The sequence below is a fragment of the Oncorhynchus keta genome, unplaced genomic scaffold (assembly GCF_023373465.1).
Source record: "Oncorhynchus keta strain PuntledgeMale-10-30-2019 unplaced genomic scaffold, Oket_V2 Un_contig_23291_pilon_pilon, whole genome shotgun sequence".
Classification (NCBI taxonomy): domain Eukaryota; kingdom Metazoa; phylum Chordata; class Actinopteri; order Salmoniformes; family Salmonidae; genus Oncorhynchus; species Oncorhynchus keta.
Window position 1 is genome coordinate 40,197 of NW_026283303.1, and position 18,719 is coordinate 58,915.

Genomic DNA, 18,719 nt, shown 5'->3' on the forward strand with positions numbered 1-18,719 from the left:
ACCATATAACTGGACAGTACTCTAAGTGTGATAGGACCAGGGACAGTACTCTAAGTGTGATAGGACCAGGGATTGACCATATAACTGGACAGTACTCTAAGTGTGATAGGACCAGGGATTGACCATATAACTGGACAGTACTCTAAGTGTGATAGGACCAGGGATTGACCATATAACTGGACAGTACTCTAAGTGTGATAGGACCAGGGATTGACCATATAACTGGACAGTACTCTAAGTGCGATAGGACCAGGGATTGACCATATAACTGGACAGTACTCTAAGTGATATAGGACCAGGGACAGTACTCTAAGTGTGATAGGACCAGGGACAGTACTCTAAGTGTGATAGGACCAGGGACAGTACTCTAAGTGTGATAGGACCAGGGACAGTACTCTAAGTGTGATAGGACCAGGGACAGTACTCTAAGTGTGATAGGACCAGGGATTGACCATATAACCAGACAGTACTCTAAGTGTGATAGGACCAGGGACAGTACTCTAAGTGTGATAGGACCAGGGACAGTACTCTAAGTGTGATAGGACCAGGGACAGTACTCTAAGTGTGATAGGACCAGGGACAGTACTCTAAGTGTGATAGGACCAGGGATTGACCATATAACCAGACAGTACTCTAAGTGTGATAGGACCAGGGATTGACCATATAACCAGACAGTACTCTAAGTGTGATAGGACCAGGGATTGACCATATAACCAGACAGTACTCTAAGTGTGATAGGACCAGGGACAGTACTCTAAGTGTGATAGGACCAGGGATTGACCATATAACCAGACAGTACTCTAAGTGTGATAGGACCAGGGATTGACCATATAACCAGACAGTACTCTAAGTGTGATAGGACCAGGGATTGACCATATAACCAGACAGTACTCTAAGTGTGATAGGACCAGGGATTGACCATATAACCAGACAGTACTCTAAGTGTGATAGGACCAGGGACAGTACTCTAAGTGTGATAGGACCAGGGATTGACCATATAACCAGACAGTACTCTAAGTGTGATAGGACCAGGGATTGACCATATAACCAGACAGTACTCTAAGTGTGATAGGACCAGGGATTGACCATATAACCAGACAGTACTCTAAGTGTGATAGGACCAGGGATTGACCATATAACCAGACAGTACTCTAAGTGTGATAGGACCAGGGACAGTACTCTAAGTGTGATAGGACCAGGGATTGAATCACCTGATTCAGTGTGCTTGATGTTTCATACATTTTCTTGTAACAGTAATTCCCTTATCCATCTTAATAACAATATTATCTATGTGTTCTGACCATGATAAAGCTGCGTGCAATATGATGCCTAGTAGTTTCATTTTTTTCACTTGCTCTATCTCTCTCCCTGTCTCGATATCTCACTATCTCTGTCTCTGTCTCTGTCTCTCTCTCTCGCTCTCTGTCTCTGTCTCTGTCTCTGTCTCTGTCTCTGTCTCTGTCTCTCTGTCTCTCTCTCTCTCTCTCTCTCTCTCTCTCTCTCTCTCTCTCTCTCTCTCTCTCTCTCTCTCTCTCTCTCTCTCTCTCTCTCTCTCTCTCTCTCTCTCTCTCTCTGTCTCTCTCTCTGTCTCTCTCTCTCTCTCTCTCTCTCTCTCTCTCTCTCTGTCTCTCTCTCGCTATCTCTCTCCCTGTCTCGATATCTCACTCTCTCTGTCTCTGTCTCTCTCTCTGTCTCTGTCTCTATCTCTCTCCCTGTCTCGATATCTCACTCTCTCTGTCTCTCTCTCTCTCTCTCTCTCTCTCTCTCTCTCTCTCTCTCTCTCTCTCTCTCTCTCTCTGAGCCCTCTCTCTGTCTCTTTCTCTGTCTCTCTCTCTCTCTCTCTCTCTCTCTGTCTCTGTAATGTAAAGCTATCTCTCTCCCTGTCTCGATATCTCACTCTCTCTGTCTCTGTCTCTCTCTCTGTCTCTGTCTAAACAGGGTGTATCTCTCTCCCTGTCTCGATATCTCACTCTCTCTGTCTCTGTCTCTCTCTCTCTCTCTCTCTCTCTTCCTGTCTCAATATCTCACTGTCTCTGTCTCTCTCTCTGTCTCTATATCTCTCCCTGTTTCGAATCTCACTCTCTCTGTCTCTGTCCACCTGCGCTCCCCTCAGGGATCACTCACTCCCTTTCTCTCTGTCTCTGTCTCTGAACACAGACCTCTCTCTCTCTCTCTGAGCCCACATTGAAGCAATTTTAATGTAAAGTTATTTTCCCAATCTCTGAGTTTGTTCCACTGTGTTGACGTTGATGAGGGTTTGGAGTGCATCTGGCTAAACAGTGAGGCAGGCAGGCTGTCTGGTCTAATGCTCCTGTGATGCTGAACCACCTGCGCCCCAGACAGGGATCACTAACTCTAATAGAAACCAGGTGGAAGACCTGAACACAGACCACTCTGATGATGATGAGGGTAGAGGGAGAGAGAACAGGAGGGAGAGGAGGGAGAACAGGAGGGAGAGAGGGGGAGGGAGGGGGGGAGAAGGGAGGGAGGGAGGGAGGGAAGGGGAGGGAGGGAGGGAGGGAGGGAGAGAGAACAGGAGGGAGAGAGAACAGGAGGGAGGGAGGGAGAACGGGAGGGAGTGAGGGAGAACGGGAGGGAGGGAGGGAGGGAGAGAGAACAGGAGGGAGGGAGGGAGGAGGGAGGGAGGAACGGGAGGGAGGAGGGGAGGGACGGAGGGAGGGAGAACAGGAGGGAGGGAGAGGGAGGGAGGGAGGGAGGGAAAGTCGACAGACTGACAGACAGAATAAATGTAAAAGAGAGAAAATATAAATAAAATGTATAATTTATTTGTTTCGGTAACAGGATGTTTTGTTCAGAGTGTCTAAGGGCTCGCCATAGAAACTGAACCGAGTTGTCTTTGTTTGTACAGTTGTCTCTCTGTGTGTGTGTTCTGAGGAGAGAAGATGCACAACAGTCTGACGTGGACTCTACTGTTACCGTTGTGATGGTAACCTATATGCCATTTGTGTGTTGTGTCTGGTTTTGTTTGTTCGTCGGTTTGGTTTTATAACCCGTGACAGGGTGGAACACAGGTCGTCAGTCAAAACATTCCCACAGTCCACTTTGTTTGAAGACCGGAAACACTGCCATCACCTCCTCCCCCTCCGTCTTCCCCTTTCATCAACATTGTATAAATGAAACAGGGGGAGATATCATTTCAGACAGGAAAGAGAAAGGCCTGACATGCAGAGGCCAGTCCTGAGGGGAGACATGGGTTCAAACACTATTCGAAATAATTTCACATCCTTTATCTGGACTCGATTGAGCTTGTCTGTTGCAATGGAACCAATTGAAATGTCTCAAAAGTACAAACCCCGCCCATTACGGCATTCCGAGGCAGGCTAAAGCAAACGCTCAAAGTATTTTAAAATATTTCTACTACTGTTTGAACCCAGGTCTGCCTGAGGGCCTCACAGTCTAGCCTCTATCCCCTCTAGGGCCGTTACTAGGAGTTTACAAACAGGAAGCCTCCCTTGTGAGAAACGCAGTGTTGTTTATCACGGGCCTATCGACACGAGAGCAGAACGTTAAGTAACAACGTTTCCATGAATGAACGGGTCCCCGTTGGGACAGTTGTTGGTTCCATTGATGGACTCTGTAGCAGGAAGGTGAATAGTGGAGTATTACTTCCCTCTGGTCTTCCTCTGAGACCCTGGGAAACATCGATAGAGTCTGCGGTGCCAAATGGCACACTATTGCTATTCTCTTTATAGTGCACTACCCATAGGGCACTAGTGAAAAGTAGGACACTATATAGTGAATAGAGTGCCATTTGGGAAGCAGTCTGGGTCTGGGTGGAACTCTAACACTGTCGGTCGGGTTAAGTTGAGTGGTTCCCTTCCTATTTAAGTGTTTATGCTCATGTTTTAGTCCACTATTGGGTGTTTTAGTCCACTATTGGGTGTTTCTGTTTCAGTCCACTATTGGGTGTTTCAGTCCACTATTGGGTGTTTCTGTTGCAGTCCACTATTGAGTGTTTCTGTTTTAGTCCACTATTGGGTGTTTTAGTCCACTATTGGGTGTTTCTGTTTCAGTCCACTATTGGGTGTTTCAGTCCACTATTGGGTGTTTCAGTCCACTATTGGGTGTTTCTGTTGCAGTCCACTATTGGGTGTTTTAGTCCACTATTGGGTGTTTCTGTTGCAGTCCACTATTGGGTGTTTCTGTTTCAGTCCACTATTGGGTGTTTCAGTCCACTATTGGGTGTTTCTATTTTAGTCCACTATTGGGTGTTTTAGTCCACTATTGGGTGTTTTAGTCCACTATTGGGTGTTTCAGTCCACTATTGGGTGTTTCTGTTGCAGTCCACTATTGGGTGTTTCAGTCCACTATTGGGTGTTTCTGTTGCAGTCCTCTATTGGGTGTTTCTGTTTTAGTCCACTATTGGTTGTGGGGGCAACCAAGGCCCATGTGTCTGGCTTAGATCCCAGTTGATGTGTGCTTAGTTGGAGGGTCTTGGTTTCAAATAGTGGGCCATTGTGAAGTTGTGTGGTTCATGTCTGTCTGCTTGTCTGTCTGTCTGCCAGCACATTTGTCAACCTGAACTGCCATAAAACAAATAATGAACTCAAGGACAACAGCGAGCTAACAGTGCAATAAGGCAGTACTGACTATACCCTCCGGGGTCCCAGACACAGAGGAAGCCTATTGCTGGACTGAGCATCCTTTGCTAGTCCAGGAGCAGGAATAATTATGGGTCTGGGAAACCGGCCATGTTTTCATAGGATGGACATGGAATAAAAAGCCACATTAATTGTAATGGCATAGCAGTTATCATGTGTCTAATTCTTATAAATTACCAAAGCAGGAACTCTAATCACGTCTCAATTTGTCTCCCTCCCTCCGTACCTCTCCCTCCCTCCGTACCTCTCCCTCCCTCCGTACCTCCCCCTCCCTCCCTACCTCTCCCTCCCTCCCTACCTCTCCCTCCCTCCGTACCTCTCCCTCCTCCGTACCCCCCTCCCTCCCTCCCTACCTCTCCCTCCCTCCCTCCCTACCTCTCCCTCCCCTCCGTACCTACCCTCCCTCCCTCCGTACCCCCCTCCTCCGTACCTCTCCCTCCCTCCCTACCTCTCCCTCCCTCCGTACCTCCCCCTCCCTCCATACCTCTCCCTCCCTCCGTATCCCCCCTCCTCCGTACCCTCCCTCCCTCCCTACCTCTCCCTCCCTCCTACCTCCCCCTCCCTCCGTACCTCTCCCTCCCTCCGTACCTCTCCCTCCCTCCGTACCTCTCCCTCCCTCCATGCCCCCCCCTCCTCCGTACCTCTCCCTCCCTCCGTACCTCCCCTCCCTCCGTACCTCTCCCTCCCTCCGTACCTCTCCCTCCCTCCGTACCTCCCCCTCCCTCCGTACCTCTCCCTCCCTCCGTACCTCCCCCTCCCTCCATACCTCTCTCTCCCTCCATACCTCCCCCTACCTCCTTCCCCTGACAGAGATCTCAACTACAACAACCTGGAAGAGTTCCCTATTGCAATCAGAGCCCTGAGCACCCTGAAGGAGCTGTGAGTATGCATGTCTATATGTCTTTACTGCCAGCTGTGCTTAACGCTGCCCTGACCCCTGACCTCTGACCTTTGTCCTGTCCTCAGTCCACCCTCTGGTCTGTAACCTCCTTCAACCATCTGTTGTAATGTTCACCTTCCAGGGGTTTCCACAGCAACAACATCAAGTCCATTCCCGAGCAGGCCTTCACTGGACACTCCACTCTTCTGACAATGTAGGTCGACATAACTAACGACGCCAATCAGACTGCTGCTTTCGCCAAGAGATCCCTGCTTTCACTACAACACAGTGTCTTTGTGTGTGTGTGTGTGTGTGTGTGTGTGTGTGTGTGTGTGTGTGTGTGTGTGTGTGTGTGTGTGTGTGTGTGTGTGTGTGTGTGTGTGTGTGTGTGTGTGTGTGTGTGTGTGTGTGTGTGCGTGCGTGCATGTGGGTTCAAATACAATCTGAAATCATTTTCTATACTTTTAGTGTTTACTCTCCAGTCTGCCTCCTTTTGACTATTCCATGTACCAGGCCCTTAGATGTTGTTGTGTGTGTGTGTGTGTGTGTACCCAGATGTTATTGGTCACATATTCAGCAGATGTTATTGGTCACATATTCAGCAGATGTTATTGGTCACATACACATATTCAGCAGATGTTATTGGTCACATACACATATTCAGCAGATGTTATTGGTCACATATTCAGCAGATGTTATTGGTCACATACACATATTCAGCAGATGTTATTGGTCACATACACATATTCAGCAGATGTTATTGGTCACATATTCAGCAGATGTTATTGGTCACATACACATATTCAGCAGATGTTATTGGTCACATATTCAGCAGATGTTATTGGTCACATATTCAGCAGATGTTATTGGTCACATACACATATTCAGCAGATGTTATTGGTCACATATTCAGCAGATGTTATTGGTCACATATTCAGCAGATGTTATTGGTCACATACACATATTCAGCAGATGTTATTGGTCACATACACATATTTAGCAGATGTTATTGGTCACATATTCAGCAGATGTTATTGGTCACATATTCAGCAGATGTTATTGGTCACATATTTAGCAGATGTTATTGGTCACATATTCAGCAGATGTTATTGGTCACATATTCAGCAGATGTTATTGGTCACATATTCAGCAGATGTTATTGGTCACATATTCAGCAGATGTTTCTGGTCACCTACACATATTCAGCAGATGTTATTGGTCACATACACATATTTAGCAGATGTTATTGGTCACATATTCAGCAGATGTTTCTGGTCACCTACACATATTCAGCAGATGTTATTGGTCACATACACATATTTAGCAGATGTTATTGCGGCCGTAGAGAAATGCCTGTCACAGCTTATAGTTAGTTATACGGTGTGAATACAAACTATTATAGTTTACGTCACATGACAAGGACTTTTTTTCTCTCTTCATCAAACTACACTACATTACCAAAAGTATGTGGACACCCGTTCGTCTCATTTCAAACTCACGGCCATTAATATGGAGTTGGTCCCCCCACTTTGCTGCTATAACAGCCTCCACTCTTCTGGGAAGGCTTTCCACTAGATGTTGGAACATTGCTGCTATAACAGCCTCCACTCTTCTGGGAAGGCTTTCCACTAGATGTTGGAACATTGCTGCTATAACAGCCTCCACTCTTCTGGGAAGGCTTTCCACTAGACGTTGGAACATTGCTGCTATAACAGCCTCCACTCTTCTGGGAAGGCTTTCCACTAGATGTTGGAACATTGCTGCTATAACAGCCTCCACTCTTCTGGGAAGAGTTTCCACTAGACGTTGGAACATTGCTGCTATAACAGCCTCCACTCTTCTGGGAAGGATTTCCACTAGATGTTGGAACATTGCTGCTATAACAGCCTCCACTCTTCTGGGAAGGATTTCCACTAGATGTTGGAACATTGCTGCTATAACAGCCTCCACTCTTCTGGGAAGGCTTTCCACTAGACGTTGGAACATTGCTGCTATAACAGCCTCCACTCTTCTGGGAAGGATTTCCACTAGATGTTGGAACATTGCTGCTATAACAGCCTCCACTCTTCTGGGAAGGATTTCCACTAGATGTTGGAACATTGCTGCTATAACAGCCTCCACTTTCTGGGAAGGCTTTCCACTAGACGTTGGAACATTGCTGCTATAACAGCCTCCACTCTTCTGGGAAGGATTTCCACTAGATGTTGGAACATAGCTGCTATAACAGCCTCCACTCTTCTGGGAAGGATTTCCACTAGATGTTGGAACATTGCTGCTATAACAGCCTCCACTCTTCTGGGAAGGATTTCCACTAGACGTTGGAACATTGCTGCTATAACAGCCTCCACTCTTCTGGGAAGAGTTTCCACTAGACGTTGGAACATTGCTGCTATAACAGCCTCCACTCTTCTGGGAAGAGTTTCCACTAGATGTTGGAACATTGCTGCTATAACAGCCTCCACTCTTCTGGGAAGAGTTTCCACTAGTTGTTGGAACATTGCTGCTATAACAGCCTCCACTCTTCTGGGAAGAGTTTCCACTAGTTGTTGGAACATTGCTGCTATAACAGCCTCCACTCTTCTGGGAAGAGTTTCCACTAGTTGTTGGAACATTGCTGCTATAACAGCCTCCACTCTTCTGGGAAGGATTTCCACTAGATGTTGGAACATTGCTGCTATAACAGCCTCCACTCTTCTGGGAAGAGTTTCCACTAGATGTTGGAACATTGCTGCTATAACAGCCTCCACTCTTCTGGGAAGGATTTCCACTAGATGTTGGAACATTGCTGCTATAACAGCCTCCACTCTTCTGGGAAGAGTTTCCACTAGACGTTGGAACATTGCTGCTATAACAGCCTCCACTCTTCTGGGAAGAGTTTCCACTAGATGTTGGAACATTGCTGCTATAACAGCCTCCACTCTTCTGGGAAGGATTTCCACTAGATGTTGGAACATAGCTGCTATAACAGCCTCCACTCTTCTGGGAAGGATTTCCACTAGATGTTGGAACATTGCTGCTATAACAGCCTCCACTCTTCTGGGAAGGATTTCCACTAGACGTTGGAACATTGCTGCTATAACAGCCTCCACTCTTCTGGGAAGAGTTTCCACTAGACGTTGGAACATTGCTGCTATAACAGCCTCCACTCTTCTGGGAAGAGTTTCCACTAGATGTTGGAACATTGCTGCTATAACAGCCTCCACTCTTCTGGGAAGAGTTTCCACTAGTTGTTGGAACATTGCTGCTATAACAGCCTCCACTCTTCTGGGAAGAGTTTCCACTAGTTGTTGGAACATTGCTGCTATAACAGCCTCCACTCTTCTGGGAAGAGTTTCCACTAGTTGTTGGAACATTGCTGCTATAAAAGCCTCCACTCTTCTGGGAAGGGTTTCCACTAGATGTTGGAACATTGCTGCTATAACAGCCTCCACTCTTCTGGGAAGAGTTTCCACTAGATGTTGGAACATTGCTGCTATAACAGCCTCCACTCTTCTGGGAAGGCTTTCCACTAGATGTTGGAACATTGCTGCTATAACAGCCTCCACTCTTCTGGGAAGGCTTTCCACTAGATGTTGGAACATTGCTGCTATAACAGCCTCCACTCTTCTGGGAAGGATTTCCACTAGATGTTGGAACATTGCTGCTATAACAGCCTCCACTCTTCTGGGAAGGCTTTCCACTAGATGTTGGAACATTGCTGCTATAACAGCCTCCACTCTTCTGGGAAGAGTTTCCACTAGATGTTGGAACATTGCTGCTATAACAGCCTCCACTCTTCTGGGAAGAGTTTCCACTAGTTGTTGGAACATTGCTACGGGGACTTACTTCCATTCAGCCAACAAGAGCATTAGTGAGGTCGGGCGATTAGACCTGGCTTGCAGTTAGCGTTCCAATTCATCCTGAAGGTGGTCGATGGGGTTGAGGTCAGGGCTCTGTGCAGACCCGTTATGTTCTTCCACACCGATCTCGATAAACCATTTCTGTATGGACCTCGCTTTATGCACGGGGGCATTGTCATACTGAAACAGGAAAGGGTCTCCCCCGAACTGTTTCCACAAAGTTGGAAGCACAGAATTGTCTAGAATGTCATTGTATCCTGCAGCGCTAAGATGTCACTTCACTGGTACTAAGGGGCCTAGTCTGAACCATGAAAAACAGCCCCAGACCATTATTCCTCCTCCACCAAACTTTACAGTTGGCTCTATGTATTGGGGCAGGTAGCGTTCTCGTGGCATCTGCAAAACCCAGATTGGTCCGTCGGACTGCCAGATGGTGAAGCAGAGAACACATTTCCACTGAGTTCAATGACGGCAAGGTTTACACCACTCGAGTTGATGCTTGGCATTACGCATGGTGATCTTAGACTTGTGTGTGGCTGCTCGGCCATGGAAACCCATTTCATGAAGCTCCAGACAAACAGTTATTATGCTGACGTTGCTTCCAGGGGCAGTTTGTAACTCGGTACATGCTTCAGCACCCGGCGGTCCCGTTCTGTGTTTGTGTGGCCTACCACTTCGCGGCTGAGCCGTTGTTTCTCCTAAACATTTCCACTTCACAATAACAGCCCTTACAGGTGACTGAGACAAGCTCCTAGCGGGGCAGAAATTTGATGAACTGACATGTTGGAAAGGTGGCATCCTATGACGGAGCCATGTTGAAAGTCACTGAGCTCTTCAGTAAGGCCATTCTACTGTCAATATTTGTCTATGGAGATTGCATGGCCGTGTGCTTGATTTGATACACCTGTCAGCAATGGGTGTGGCTGATATAACCGAATCCACTAATTGGAAGGGGTCTCTGCATACTTTTGTATATATAGTGTATGTTCTTAATGCTGTGAGGTTTATAAAAAATAAAAATGGTTGTGTGTTTGCTTATTGTCTGTTTGGCGTGAAACTCCTTCATGTCCTCAGCGTCTCAGCTCGGAAAACAGAACAGAACAAAGTGTGTCCGGGTGGAGATATCTGCATAGTTGGCCAGCCAAAATAGCTTCACCCTGATCCTTGAATTCTGCTGATCTCTCTCTCTCTCTCCCCCTCCCTCCCTCCCTCCCTCCCTCCCTCCCTCCCTTTCTTTCTTTCTTTCTTTCTCTTTCTTTCTCTCTGTTTCTTGCTCCTTTTCTCCACACTCTGATCCTGGACCTGCTGGTAACTTCCAGCACCTCTAGCTATACCAGTTCCTGTCCACTGGACCAATCCAACACTAGAACAGACCCTTCCCAATCGTTCATTTGAAAAACAACAACTTGGCAGCCCTACCACTTGGTTTGCTGTTAAAGCTGAGCAGAGTGGTTCTTTTGAGATATTCTCCCTCTCCCAAGGTCGATGTCTTGTTGAACTTCTTTATTCACTTCCAACTCACCCCGAACCCTGTTGTTCAGATTCTCCTCCACTATAAATCCCAACCTCATTTTTCCTAGCCGCGACCCGCAGCACATTACCGGACAGGGCCAAATACCTGTTGAGCACAGAAAGATCTATCTCTCCTGATCATCCATCCCTCCATCCTTCCATCCTTCCCAGCCCAAAGTTAACAACATGGATATAGCCAAAACTATTTCACCACTAGATTGGATAAATATGGAACAGATTTTTTTATTTGACCTTTATTTAACCAGGCAAGTCAGTTAATTAAGAACACATTTTCAATGACGGCCTGGGAACAGTGGGTTAACTGCCTGTTCAGGGGGAGAATAACAGATTTGTACCTTGTCAGCCCGGGGGTTTGAACTCGCAACCTTCCGGTTACTAGTCCAACGCTCTAACCACTAGGCTACGCTGCCGCCCCGATAATTTGGCCATTGAAATATTTCTCACCTCATCACCTCGTCCTCCCTATAGACCTGTCCCTCACCTAGCCCTCCCTATAGACCTGTTCCTCACCTAGCCCTCCCTATAGACCTGTTCCTCACCTAGCCCTCCCTATAGACCTGTTCCTCACCTAGCCCTCCCTATAGACCTGTCCCTCACCTAGCCCTCCCTATAGACCTGTCCCTCATCTAGCCCTCCCTATAGACCTGTCCCTCACCTAGCCCTCCCTATAGACCTGTCCCTCACCTAGCCCTCCCTATAGACCTGTCCCTCACCTAGCCCTCCCTATAGACCTGTTCCTCACCTAGCCCTCCCTATAGACCTGTCCCTCACCTAGCCCTCCCTATAGACCTGTCCCTCACCTAGTCCTCCCTATAGACCTGTCCCTCACCTAGCCCTCCCTATAGACCTGTCCCTCACCTAGCCCTCCCTATAGACCTGTTCCTCACCTAGCCCTCCCTATAGACCTGTCCCTCACCTAGCCCTCCCTATAGACCTGTCCCTCACCTAGTCCTCCCTATAGACCTGTCCCTCACCTAGTCCTCCCTATAGACCTGTCCCTCACCTAGCCCTCCCTATAGACCTGTCCCTCACCTAGCCCTCCCTATATACCTGTTCCTCACCTAGCCCTCCCTATAGACCTGTCCCTCACCTAGCCCTCCCTATAGACCTGTCCCTCACCTAGTCCTCCCTATAGACCTGTCCCTCACCTAGCCCTCCCTATAGACCTGTCCCTCACCTAGTCCTCCCTATAGACCTGTCCCTCACCTAGCCCTCCCTATAGACCTGTCCCTCACCTAGCCCTCCCTATAGACCTGTCCCTCACCTAGCCCTCCCTATAGACCTGTCCCTCACCTAGTCCTGTCTCTCTCCTTGTCCTGTCTCTCTCTCCTAGTCCTGTCTCTCTCCTCGTCCTGTCTCTCACCTAGTCCTGTCTCTCTCCTAGTCCTGTCTCTCTCCTAGTCCTGTCTCTCTCCTAGTCCTGTCTCTATCCTAGTCCTGTCTCTCCCCTAGTCCTGTCTCTCTCCTAGTCCTGTCTCTCTCCTCGTCCTGTCTCTCTCCTAGTCCTGTCTCTCACCTAGTCCTGTCTCTCTCTCCTAGTCCTGTCTCTCTCCTTGTCCTGTCTCTCTCCTCGTCCTGTCACTCTCCTAGTCCTGTCTCTCTCTCCTAGTCCTGTCTCTCCCCTAGTCCTGTCTCTCTCCCCTAGTCCTGTCTCTCTCCCCTAGTCCTGTCTCTCTCCTAGTCCTGTCTCTCTCCTAGTCCTGTCTCTCCCCTAGTCCTGTCTCTCTCCTAGTCCTGTCTCTCTCCTAGTCCTGTCTCTCTCCTAGTCCTGTCTCTCACCTAGTCCTGTCTCTCACCTAGTCCTGTCTCTCTCCTAGTCCTGTCTCTCTCCTAGTCCCTGTCTGTCTGTCTGGACAGAACAGAGCAGAACAGAGCGGAGAGGACAGACATGCTACAATGTGAACTGTGTCTGTCTGGCCCGTTGCCTGGGTTTACACCGTGTTCTGTCTTCAAACAGATTCTTCTACGACAACCCCATTCAGTTTGTTGGCCAGTCGGCCTTCCAGCACCTCCCTGAGCTGCGGACACTGTAAGTCAAACAGTCAAACACTAACTTTAGTTTGATATAAAAATGAAGAACAATTTGTATGTTTGAATAAAGGTTATATGAAGTGAAGTGAAATGGGTGAATTCTTGCCATGAAGCGAGAATATATCTATGATATATACATGAACTCTGTACACTTCAGACTAGTATCATGGAAAGGTCTGCTCTCTCTCCTTTTCTAATGCATCTGTCATCTCTCAATTCAATTCAATTCAATTCAAGGGCTTTATTGGCATTGGCTCTCTCTCTGTCCCCCACCCTCTCTCTCTCATTTTCTAATCTCTCTCTCTCTCCCTCTCTCTCTCTCTCTCTCTCTCTCTCTCTCTCTCTCTCTCTCTCTCCCCCCCCTCTCTCTCTCTGCCCCCCCCCCCTCTCTCTCTCTTTCTGTCTCTTGTCCTTTGTATCCAGATCTCTGAATGGTGCAGCAGAAATCACAGAGTTCCCGGACCTCACTGGCACCAAGAGTCTTGAGAGCCTGTAAGTCCAGCGAGCAATGCTTCATCCAACCATTCAGACCTAATGCTAACACCCAACCATTCAGACCTAATGCTAACACCCAACCATTCAGACCTAATGCTAACACCCAACCATTCAGACCCAATGCTAACACCCAACCATTCAGACCTAATGCTAACACCCAACCATTCAGACCTAATGCTAACACCCAACCATTCAGACCTAATGCTAACACCCAACCATTCAGACCTAATGCTAACACCCAACCATTCAGACCCAATGCTAACACCCAACCATTCAGACCCAATGCTAACACCCAACCATTCAGACCCAATGCTAACACCCAACCATTCAGACCTAATGCTAACACCCAACCATTCAGACCTAATGCTAACACCCAAACATTCAGACCCAATGCTAACACCCAACCATTCAGACCTAATGATAACACCCAACCATTCAGACCTAATGCTAACACCCAACCATTCAGACCTAATGCTAAAACCCAACCATTCAGACCTAATGCTAAAACCCAACCATTCAGACCTAATGCTAAAACCCAACCATTCAGACCTAATGCTAACACCCAACCATTCAGACCCAATGCTAACACCCAACCATTCAGACCTAATGCTAACACCCAACCATTCAGACCTAATGCTAACACCCAACCATTCAGACCCAATGCTTCATCCAACCATTCAGACCTAATGCTAACACCCAACCATTCAGACCTAATGCTAACACCCAACCATTCAGACCTAATGCTAACACCCAACCATTCAGACCCAATGCTTCATCCAACCATTCAGACCTAATGCTAAAACCCAACCATTCAGACCTAATGCTAAAACCCAACCATTCAGACCTAATGCTAAAACCCAACCATTCAGACCCAATGCTAACACCCAACCATTCAGACCTAATGCTAACACCCAACCATTCAGACCTAATGCTAACACCCAACCATTCAGACCCAATGCTAACACCCAACCATTCAGACCTAATGCTAACACCCAACCATTCAGACCTAATGCTAACACCCAACCATTCAGACCTAATGCTAACACCCAACCATTCAGACCCAATGCTAACACCCAACCATTCAGACCTAATGCTAACACCCAACCATTCAGACCCAATGCTAACACCCAACCATTCAGACCCAATGCTAACACCCAACCATTCAGACCTAATGCTAACACCCAACCATTCAGACCTAATGCTAACACCCAACCATTCAGACCCAATGCTAACACCCAACCATTCAGACCTAATGCTAACACCCAACCATTCAGACCTAATGCTAACACCCAACCATTCAGACCTAATGCTAACACCCAACCATTCAGACCCAATGCTAACACCCAACCATTCAGACCTAATGATAACACCCAACCATTCAGACCCAATGCTAACACCCAACCATTCAGACCCAATGCTAACACCCAACCATTCAGACCCAATGCTAACACCCAAACATTCAGACCCAATGCTAACACCCAACCATTCAGACCCAATGCTAACACCCAACCATTCAAACACAATGCTAACACCCAACCATTCAGACCCAATGCTAACACCCAACCATTCAGACCTAATGCTAGCATCCAACCATTCAGACCTAATGTTAAAACCAAACCATTCAGACCCAATGCTTAACACCCAACTATTCAGACCCAATGCTAACACCCAAACATTCAGACCCAATGCTAACACCCAACCATTCAGACCCAATGCTAACACCCAACCATTCAGACCTAATGCTAAAACCCAACCATTCAAACCCAATGCTAACACCCAACCATTCAGACCCAATGCTAACACCCAACCATTCAGACCTAATGCTAAAACCCAACCATTCAAACACAATGCTAACACCCAACCATTCAGACCCAATGCTAACACCCAACCATTCAAACCCAATGCTAGCATCCAACCATTCAGACCTAATGTTAAAACCAAACCATTCAGACCCAATGCTAACACCCAACCATTCAGACCCAATGCTAACACCCAATGCTAACACCCAACCGTTCAGACCCAATGCTAACACCCAATGCTAACACCCAACCATTCAGACCCGATGCTAACACCCAATGCTAACACTCAACCATTCAGACCCAATGCTAACACCCAATGCTAACACTCAACCATTCAGACCCAATGCTAACACCCAATGCTAACACCCAACCATTCAGACCTAATGCTAACACCCAACCATTCAGACCTAATGCTAACACCCAACCATTCAGTCCCAATGCTAACACCCAACCATTCAGACCTAATGCTAACACCCAACCATTCAGACCTAATGCTAACACCCAACCATTCAGACCCAATGCTTCATCCAACCATTCAGACCTAATGCTAACACCCAACCATTCAGACCTAATGCTAACACCCAACCATTCAGACCTAATGCTAACACCCAACCATTCAGACCCAATGCTTCATCCAACCATTCAGACCTAATGCTAACACCCAACCATTCAGACCTAATGCTAACACCCAACCATTCAGACCTAATGCTAACACCCAACCATTCAGACCCAATGCTAACACCCAACCATTCAGACCTAATGCTAACACCCAACCATTCAGACCTAATGCTAACACCCAACCATTCAGACCCAATGCTAACACCCAACCATTCAGACCTAATGCTAACACCCAACCATTCAGACCTAATGCTAACACCCAACCATTCAGACCCAATGCTAACACCCAACCATTCAGACCTAATGCTAACACCCAACCATTCAGACCCAATGCTAACACCCAACCATTCAGACCTAATGCTAACACCCAACCATTCAGACCTAATGCTAACACCCAACCATTCAGACCCAATGCTAACACCCAACCATTCAGACCCAATGCTAACACCCAATGCTAACACCCAACCGTTCAGACCCAATGCTAACACCCAATGCTAACACCCAACCATTCAGACCCGATGCTAACACCCAATGCTAACACTCAACCATTCAGACCCAATGCTAACACCCAATGCTAACACTCAACCATTCAGACCCAATGCTAACACCCAATGCTAACACCCAACCATTCAGACCTAATGCTAACACCCAACCATTCAGACCTAATGCTAACACCCAACCATTCAGACCCAATGCTAACACCCAACCATTCAGACCTAATGCTAACACCCAACCATTCAGACCTAATGCTAACACCCAACCATTCAGACCCAATGCTTCATCCAACCATTCAGACCTAATGCTAACACCCAACCATTCAGACCTAATGCTAACACCCAACCATTCAGACCTAATGCTAACACCCAACCATTCAGACCCAATGCTTCATCCAACCATTCAGACCTAATGCTAACACCCAACCATTCAGACCTAATGCTAACACCCAACCATTCAGACCTAATGCTAACACCCAACCATTCAGACCCAATGCTAACACCCAACCATTCAGACCTAATGCTAACACCCAACCATTCAGACCTAATGCTAACACCCAACCATTCAGACCCAATGCTAACACCCAACCATTCAGACCTAATGCTAACACCCAACCATTCAGACCCAATGCTAACACCCAACCATTCAGACCTAATGCTAACACCCAACCATTCAGACCTAATGCTAACACCCAACCATTCAGACCCAATGCTAACACCCAACCATTCAAACCCAATGCTAGCATCCAACCATTCAGACCTAATGTTAAAACCAAACCATTCAGACCCAATGCTAACACCCAACCATTCAGACCCAATGCTAACACCCAACCATTCAGACCCAATGCTAACACCCAACCATTCAGACCCAATGCTAACACCCAAACATTCAGACCCAATGCTAACACCCAACCATTCAGACCCAATGCTAACACCCAACTATTCAGACCCAATGCTAACACCCAACCATTCAGACCCAATGCTAAAACCCAACCATTCAGACCTAATGCTAAAACCCAACCATTCAAACCCAATGCTAACACCCAACCATTCAGACCCAATGCTAACACCCAACCATTCAAACCCAATGCTAGCATCCAACCATTCAGACCTAATGTTAAAACCAAACCATTCAGACCCAATGCTAACACCCAACCATTCAGACCCAATGCTAACACCCAATGCTAACACCCAACCGTTCAGACCCAATGCTAACACCCAATGCTAACACTCAACCATTCAGACCCGATGCTAACACCCAATGCTAACACTCAACCATTCAGACCTAATGCTAAAACCCAACCATTCAAACCCAATGCTAACACCCAACCATTCAGACCCAATGCTAACACCCAACCATTCAGACCTAATGCTAAAACCCAACCATTCAAACACAATGCTAACACCCAACCATTCAGACCCAATGCTAACACCCAACCATTCAAACCCAATGCTAGCATCCAACCATTCAGACCTAATGTTAAAACCAAACCATTCAGACCCAATGCTAACACCCAACCATTCAGACCCAATGCTAACACCCAATGCTAACACCCAACCGTTCAGACCCAATGCTAACACCCAATGCTAACACTCAACCATTCAGACCCGATGCTAACACCCAATGCTAACACTCAACCATTCAGACCCAATGCTAACACCCAATGCTAACACTCAACCATTCAGACCCAATGCTAACACCCAATGCTAACACCCAACCATTCAGACCCAGACCCTTCTTTGCTGTTCTAATCCAATGTCAGGTAAATATTTTCCCACAGAAAATGAGTTTAAGAGCTCACAAATACTAATAAATGTGCCCTGGTTTTGCCACCAATCATGTCACGACCCACCACTGTGTGTGACCTGCTACACAACCAAATCATTTCATGGAATTGTTCCTATTTGAAAATGTACTGTTTGCTGTTATAACCTGCCTGACTCCCAGCTCATGTGTTGTCTTAACCAGCATGTAACCTGCTGGTCTTCCCGGGATTGAAACCTAAAAGCCCCTAAAATACAAGTGTTTTTTTTAATCATTAATGATTATTATTCTATCCAATGTTGACGTTCTGTGCAGAGTTGTCATTTACGTTGAGACGTGTTGGTTTTCATAGTGTTGGTGTTGGATTTTTGAATTAATAAGTCTTTCTTAGTTCTACTAATGTGATTATATACCAAGGCACATATCAGGACATTTATTATACATATAAACAAACTGCCCTGGGGAATGTCCTGCACATACAGTGAATGAATCTATTCACAAGGCTTTTACTCAGATCCAGGGATAATATCATGTGACCTTTGAACTCTGTGTAGGACCATCACTGGAGCTCGCATCACATCCCTACCTACCACTGTGTGTGACCAACTACCCAACCTGCAAGTGCTGTGAGTACCTGCCTCTA

General features: G+C 46.9%; 1 protein-coding gene across 1 annotated transcript in view; it reads left to right on the forward strand.

The window, feature by feature from the left end:
- LOC127921719 (leucine-rich repeat-containing G-protein coupled receptor 5-like) overlaps positions 1-18,702 on the forward strand; it is a gene marked incomplete at both ends in the record, with an annotated part of 36,818 nt that extends 18,116 nt beyond the window's left edge. Inside the window, 5 exons of the mRNA XM_052505344.1 lie at positions 5,433-5,501; positions 5,645-5,716; positions 12,832-12,903; positions 13,329-13,397; positions 18,631-18,702. Coding sequence (XP_052361304.1) covers positions 5,433-5,501; positions 5,645-5,716; positions 12,832-12,903; positions 13,329-13,397; positions 18,631-18,702 — 354 coding nt within the window. The remainder of the gene's footprint in view (positions 1-5,432; positions 5,502-5,644; positions 5,717-12,831; positions 12,904-13,328; positions 13,398-18,630) is intronic.
- Positions 18,703-18,719: the final 17 nt, after the last annotated feature.